General features: G+C 39.5%; 1 protein-coding gene across 2 annotated transcripts in view; it reads left to right on the forward strand.

The window, feature by feature from the left end:
- AK6 (adenylate kinase 6) overlaps positions 1-5,520 on the forward strand; it is a 25,181-nt gene extending 19,661 nt beyond the window's left edge. For both annotated transcript variants that reach the window (XM_011985262.1, XM_011985261.1), the window contains exons 3-5: positions 1,692-1,750; positions 1,853-1,998; positions 4,991-5,520. In XM_011985262.1, the coding sequence (XP_011840652.1) occupies positions 1,692-1,750; positions 1,853-1,998; positions 4,991-5,183 (398 nt within the window). In that variant the 3' untranslated portion in view covers positions 5,184-5,520. The remainder of the gene's footprint in view (positions 1-1,691; positions 1,751-1,852; positions 1,999-4,990) is intronic.
- Positions 5,521-6,751: the final 1,231 nt, after the last annotated feature.

Below are 6,751 nucleotides of genomic sequence, written 5' to 3' on the forward strand. Positions count from 1 at the left end.
ATCGAGACCATCCTGGCTAACACGGTGAAACCCCGTCTCTACTAAAAATACAAAAAGTTAGCCGGGCGTGGTGGTGCGCGCCTGTAGTCCCAGCTACTCGGAGGCTGAGGCAGGAGAATGGCGTGAACCCGGGAGGTGGAGCTTGCAGGCCACTGCACTCCAGCCTGGGTAACACAGCAAGACTCCGTCTCAAAAAAAAAAAAAAAACAACAACAAACTCAAATGAATCATTCCTTTGTAGCTCCATCTGGAGTTTGTAGTATAAAGTAAGGATTTAGATTGTTTTCTAAAATGTTAACCAGTTTTCTTCACACCAAGACAGTTTAATTGTTTAGGTTGATAGAGTTTCTGGTAGGTGAGCAATAGCCCAAGGAGGCAGAGGCCACACTAGGGTGCTAGAAAGGTGGTTTATGTGCCCAGAATCAGTCCACAGACCCTCCAGGCAAGACAAGGAGTTACAACTGCTTCTGTGCCCCCCAGTGACCATCAGACTACTCCTGTGTCCCTTCAGAATTTATGTTCACTTTAACCTCATTTCAACCTGTACCAAAATATTAAGGGGAAAGAGGTGGGAAGACTGCTATGTAACATGCTCTCAGAGATGGTGAGTGGATGATCTAAGCCTGCCTTAGATTAATACCTCCTAGGGGCCGGGGCTAAGGGTAAGATGGGGTGTGTCTTACCTCCTGAAAGAAAGCTTATTTTGAAAGCTAGCTGTGATTTATTGGAAAGTTCTGTTAAATTTAAATTTGCCTCCCTTGTAACTTTGAACGTTATTTTTGTTTTGTCTTCTGAAATAAGACTATTTGACTCTTATGAGGAATGGCAGTTTGGGATGCTGGAAATCTAGAAGTAAAGATACTGTTCAGAAGCATCTGGGTCCTGACCCTTCTCAGTCCCCATTGAGGATGTGAGCTCAGTGACAGAGGGTTCATTTCTGAAATCAAGAATCTGTTGCTGCTTTTTTCTTCCTTTTTTTTTTTTTTTTTTTTTCCTCGAGACAGGGTCCCACTCTGTCGCCCAGCCTGGAGTACAGTGGTGTGATCTCAGCTCATTGTAACCTCCGCCTTAAGCAATCCTCCCACCTCAGCCTCCCAAGTAACTGGGACTACAGGTGTGCACCACCATGCCTGGCTATTTTTTTTTTTTTTTTTTTTTTGTAGAGACAGGGTCTCAACATGTTGCCCAGGCTGTCTTGAACTCCTGGGCTCAAGAGATCCTCCTACCACATACTGCCAAAATGCTGGGATTACAAACACGAAGCCACCACACCTGGCCTGTTACTGCTTTTGATACATTAACCTGCTTTTAAATGTATGTGAGTGTGTTTGTATCTGTTCAGGTATTTCCTCTTTCCACCAATCTGTAGTTCAACAAAAATAGTGTAGTCCTCTTCTAATAACCCCACAAATTCTGAAGTCGGCTATTCACTCTTTTTAGTTGGTTTCAGTTTTGATATTTAAAGCAGTTTCAGAGATATTGCTATCCAAGTTTCCCTCTAGACAAAATTCCAATTTATCAGTTAGTATGACTCCTTTGTATTTGGTGTCTATATGACATTTATTTGTATCCTTGTATCTGAAAGAATAATTGATGATACATTTCCTTTCCTAAAGTCTAGAATTAATTGAAAATTACTTAAAGTTACTTAGAAAATATTATTTCAACAAGCAATTCTCAATCTCTTTTAGAGCAGTTGTATGATGGCTATGATGAAGAGTATGATTGTCCCATTTTAGATGAAGACAGAGTAAGTATGACTTTTTCACAAAGTATGCATTTGTTGAATTTCATAGGAAAGTTGACTTCAGTTTTCTTAAGAAGCATTTTATTTTTTTAACTTTTCTTGCAGGTAGTTGATGAGTTAGATAACCAAATGAGAGAAGGTGGAGTTATTGTTGATTACCATGGTTGTGATTTCTTCCCTGAACGCTGGTTTCATATAGTTTTTGTGCTGAGAACAGATACCAATGTATTGTACGAAAGACTTGAAACAAGGTAAGAAAGGAGAAACATCAGATTCTTAAAGCATAATATTAACTTTTATTCAGATTCCTGAAATTGGCCAGTAGTACCATGATAAAGGGTTTTTGTTTTTTGGGTTTTTTTATTGTTGTTTTGAGACAGAGTCTTGCTCTGTCACCCACGCTGGAGGGCAGTGGTGTGATCTCGGCTCACTGCAACCTCCACCTCCCTGGTTCAAGCAATTCTCGTGCCTCATCCTCGTGACTAACTGAGACCACAGGCACATGCTACTATGCCTGGCTAATTTTTATATTTTTTGTAGAGATGGAGTCTCGCCATGTTGCCCACGCTGGTCTCGAACTCCTGGGCTCAAGCAATCTGCCCACCTTGGCCTCCCAAAGTGCTGGGGTTACAGGTGTGAGTCATAGCACCCAGCTAATAAAGGGTTTTGTTTGAAAATATGACTGCTTTAAAATATGGGCAGTACTTTTTGAGTAAATTGATATCTCAACTGACAGTCTGATTGAGTAAAATGTACTGTGTAGAAATCCAATCTAGCCGGCCAGGCGCGGTGGCTCAGGCCTGTAATCCCAACACTTTGGGAGGCCAAGGTGGGCGGATCATGAGGTCAGGAGTTCAAGACCATCCTGGCTAACATGGTGAAATCCCATCTCTACTAAAAATACAAAACAAAATTAGCTGGGCGTGGTGGTGGGTGCTACTCGGGAGGCTGAGGCAGGAGAATGGTGTGAAGTCAGCGGGCGGCGGCAGGGGGCGCAGAGCTTGCAGTGAGCTGAGATCGCGCTACAGCACTCCAGCCTGGGCAACAGAGCGAGACCCTATTTAGCCATGCCTTTTTTTTTTTTTTTTTTTTTTTGATGTAAACCTTTGCTAGGAAAACAGTCAAGCCCCTAACATATTCTTTGCTTACTGACTGAACACTACCCACTCAAATTATCCCTGCATCAGGAATAGGAAAGCTTATGAAAAACTAATAAAATAAACCAGCATCTCACAGTCTTTAACAGATACCCAAGTTAAACCCACAAATAGAGCATCAGATTTAATGCGGAAGAACCAGTAAAGAGAAACTTTCAGGAAAGTCTTTTTTCCCCAGTGTCTTTTGATCAAAGCTGTGGGAGTATGGGGATCCTAGAGAAATTAGAGGGCAATCTCAGAAAGGAAAGCTCCAGAATTTTGCTTAAGGTCACGGTCAGAATTCGTGGTTTTCACTGATTATAGTCAACTCTGACTAACCACTCTTGTTTGGGATACTTGTAAATCCTTGCACAGACTAGTATGGCACCAAATATACACATAGAAAAAGTAAAATTGGAGCTAGACCTAAAACTTTTTTTTAGGCAGTGAAAAGCCATTAAAAGTTTTGGGGCAGAGAAGTAATGGGGACTATATGGTACATATGCTTTTTTTCAATCAAGACAATTTAAAATTTTGATTTAAAGATTACTGTTTTACATATATAGCCAAGTCATACCAAGTATGACTAAGGTATGAAAAAACTATGAGAGAGCTAGTTAGTATTTTTAACTATTGAAAAGGTTATAAAAAAGTAACAGCTTTAGGCTGGGCATGGTTGGGTGGTGAGGGGGAGGCAGGATGGCTCATACCTCACACCTGTAATCCCAGCAATTTGGGAGGCTGAGGCAAGGTGATTGCTTGAGCCTAGGAGTTTGAGACCAGCCTGGGCAACATAGCAAGATCCTGGTCTCTACAAAAAAAACATAAAAAATTTAGCCAAGTGTAGTGGCATGCACCTGTGGTCCCAGCTACTTTGGAGGCTGATGTGGGAGGAATGCTTGAGCCTGGGAGGTTGAGGCTGCTGTGAGCTGTGATTGCACCACTGTACTCCAGCCTGGTGCCAAAGCAAGACCCTGTCTCAAAAGCAACCTAAAAACAAAAATATCCTCTTTATTGAAATGTAATTTACATTCACCCATTTAAAGTACATAATTCAGGTTTTTTTTCCAGTTTTGTGGGTACATAGTAAGTGTATATATCAGTTGCTCATTTGTGGTTTTTTTTTGCATATCAAAAAGTTGTACAGTCATTACCACAACCAATTTTAGAGACTCTTGGGGCCAGGCACGGTGGCTCACGCCTATAATTCCAGCACTTTGGGAGGCTGAGTTGGGCGGATTATGAGGTCAGGAGCTGGAGACCAGACTGACCAACATGGTGAAACCCTGTCTCTACTAAGAATACAAAAATTAGCTGGGCATGGTGGCGCGTTCCTGTAATCCCAGCTACTGAGGAGACTGAAGCAGGAGAATTGCTTGAACCCAGGAGGCGGAGGTTGCAGCGAGCCAAGATCACTCCAGTGCACTCCAGCCTGGGTGACAGAGCGAGATTCTGTCTCAAAAAAAAAAGAAAAATTTTGTCACCCCAAAAAGAAACCCCATACCCAGTAGTAGTCACTCCCCATTTACCCTCAGTTCCCCAGCCCTAGGCAACCAATAATCTACTTTCTATCTTTATGGATTTGTCTGTACTAGACATTTCATATAAATGAAATCATACAGGATGTGGACTTTTATGCCTATCTCCTGTCAATTAGTTTGTTTTCAAGGTTCATTCGTATTGTAGCATATACCAGTACTTCATTTCTTTTTATTGCCAAATAATATTCCATTGTATGGATATATCATTTTTAAATACATTTATCAGGTTGTGGACATTTGGGTTGTTTCTACTTTTTGGCTGATATGAATTGAATATTTGGTTATGAGAGTTTTGCTAATTTACTAATTCACTGGGAATTTATTGAGTAGCTGACAAATTGTGAGCAGAAAAATTCAAACCTAAATGCTGGTCTCGTGATCTTTAGTTTAACCCTAGTGTCAAGAAACTGTCATATAAACAGGTACCAGTCATTCCTCTCTAGGTGAAGAGACCATTTCTGTAATTTTTCACGTATTGAAAAGTGTCCAGTTTCTGGTATGTTTCTAAAACTCCAGTTAATGCCATTTATTTTGCTTTTTGTTTGCTTAACCTCCCTGCCTTCTAGGGGTTATAATGAGAAGAAACTAACAGACAATATTCAGTGTGAGATTTTTCAAGTTCTTTATGAAGAAGCCACAGCATCCTACAAGGAAGAAATCGTGCATCAGCTGCCCAGTAATAAACCAGAAGAGCTAGAAAATAATGTAGATCAGATCTTGAAATGGATTGAGCAGTGGATCAAAGATCATAACTCTTGACTTATAAGGCTAGCTACTTTATAGTCACTCTTGTTGATATCTCTGCTGACATCATAGAAATTGTTCAAGTATCAGTAACACTTGATTAAAATCATGTTGCAGGACCAGCAGGTGGATAGTATATAGGTTTATGCCTGTGTTTCTTTTTCTCCATGAGAAAGCTAAACATCTGAAATATAATGAATATAGTATTATTAAGGATTGAGACAAAACCTGTGATTTTAATACTTAAATTGCTAAAGAATAAATAAATCTAACAAAATGGGTGGATATCTTTTAAGTTTATTACAGAAAAAAATGCAGATGATCTCTTCAAATAAAACTAAAGAAAAAGCAACAGAGTATTCCTTTTCTCTTTCTTTAAATTAGAAAAAAAGTTAAGTGTTGTACTCGATACAAAGTTCAAAAGGTACAAAAAAGCACGCTGAAAAGTTAGGTCTCCCTTCCGGACCACCCTATCCCCAGGCACCCCAGGTTCCTTCCTTTTAGGAAATAATGTTACCGGTTTCCCATGTCTTTTTAGAGGTTTTATGCCTGCACAGTGTATATATATGTGTGTACATTTTTAAAAGAATATAATAGTATATTGTGCACACTATTCTGTACCTTTCTTTTTTCACTTAATATATTTGGAGATTATATCATCTCAGTACAGCTCTCCCTATTCTTTTTTTTAGTTGAGATATACCTATCATACAATAAAATTGACTATTTTGAAGTATATAATCAGAACCCAGTATGGTGGCTTATGCCTGTACTCCCAGCAACTGGGGAGGCTGAGGTGGAGAACCGCTTGAGGCAGGAATTCAAGACTAACCTGGGCAACATAGTGAGACCTTAGACACTAAAAATAAACATAAATGAAATTTATAATCCATTGATTTTTAGCTTATTAACAAGGTTATGTAACTGTCACCCCTGTGGGGGAAGCAGTGATGATAAAGGGAAATCCTGTACCCTTTAGCAGTCACTTGCTATTCTTTCCTCCTCATCCTCCTGCAGTCACTAGTCTACTTTCTGTCTCTGGATTTGCATATTCTGGATATTTCATATAAATGGGATTATACAATATGTGGCGTTTTGTGTCCAATTTCTTTCACTTAGCGTAATGTTTTCAAGGTTCATTTAACTTGTAGCATGTACCAATATCTCATTCCTTTTTATGGTTGAATAATATTCCATTATATGCATATACCACATTTTGCTTATGTTTTCGATCACTTGCACAATTGGGTTGTATCCACTTTGGGTGTTGTGAAGTTGAATACATAACAGTAGCATACTGTGAGCATTCATGTACAAGAATCCATGTGAATGTATGTTTTCAGTTTTCTTAGACATATACCTGGGAGGGGAATTGCTGGGTCATAGGGCAACCATGTTTAACTTTTTGAGGAAATGCCAAACTGGTTTCCAAAGTGGTCGCGGCATTTTATATTCCCACCATCAATGTATTAGGGACTCAGTTTCTTCACATTCTTGCCAACACTTGTTACCATCTATCTTTGTTGATTTTTACCATTGTAACGATTTTTATTAGGGTAAGTGTGTGTATGTTCTGTAACTTA

The sequence above is a fragment of the Mandrillus leucophaeus genome, unplaced genomic scaffold (assembly GCF_000951045.1).
Source record: "Mandrillus leucophaeus isolate KB7577 unplaced genomic scaffold, Mleu.le_1.0 Scaffold281, whole genome shotgun sequence".
Taxonomy (NCBI): Eukaryota; Metazoa; Chordata; class Mammalia; order Primates; family Cercopithecidae; genus Mandrillus; species Mandrillus leucophaeus.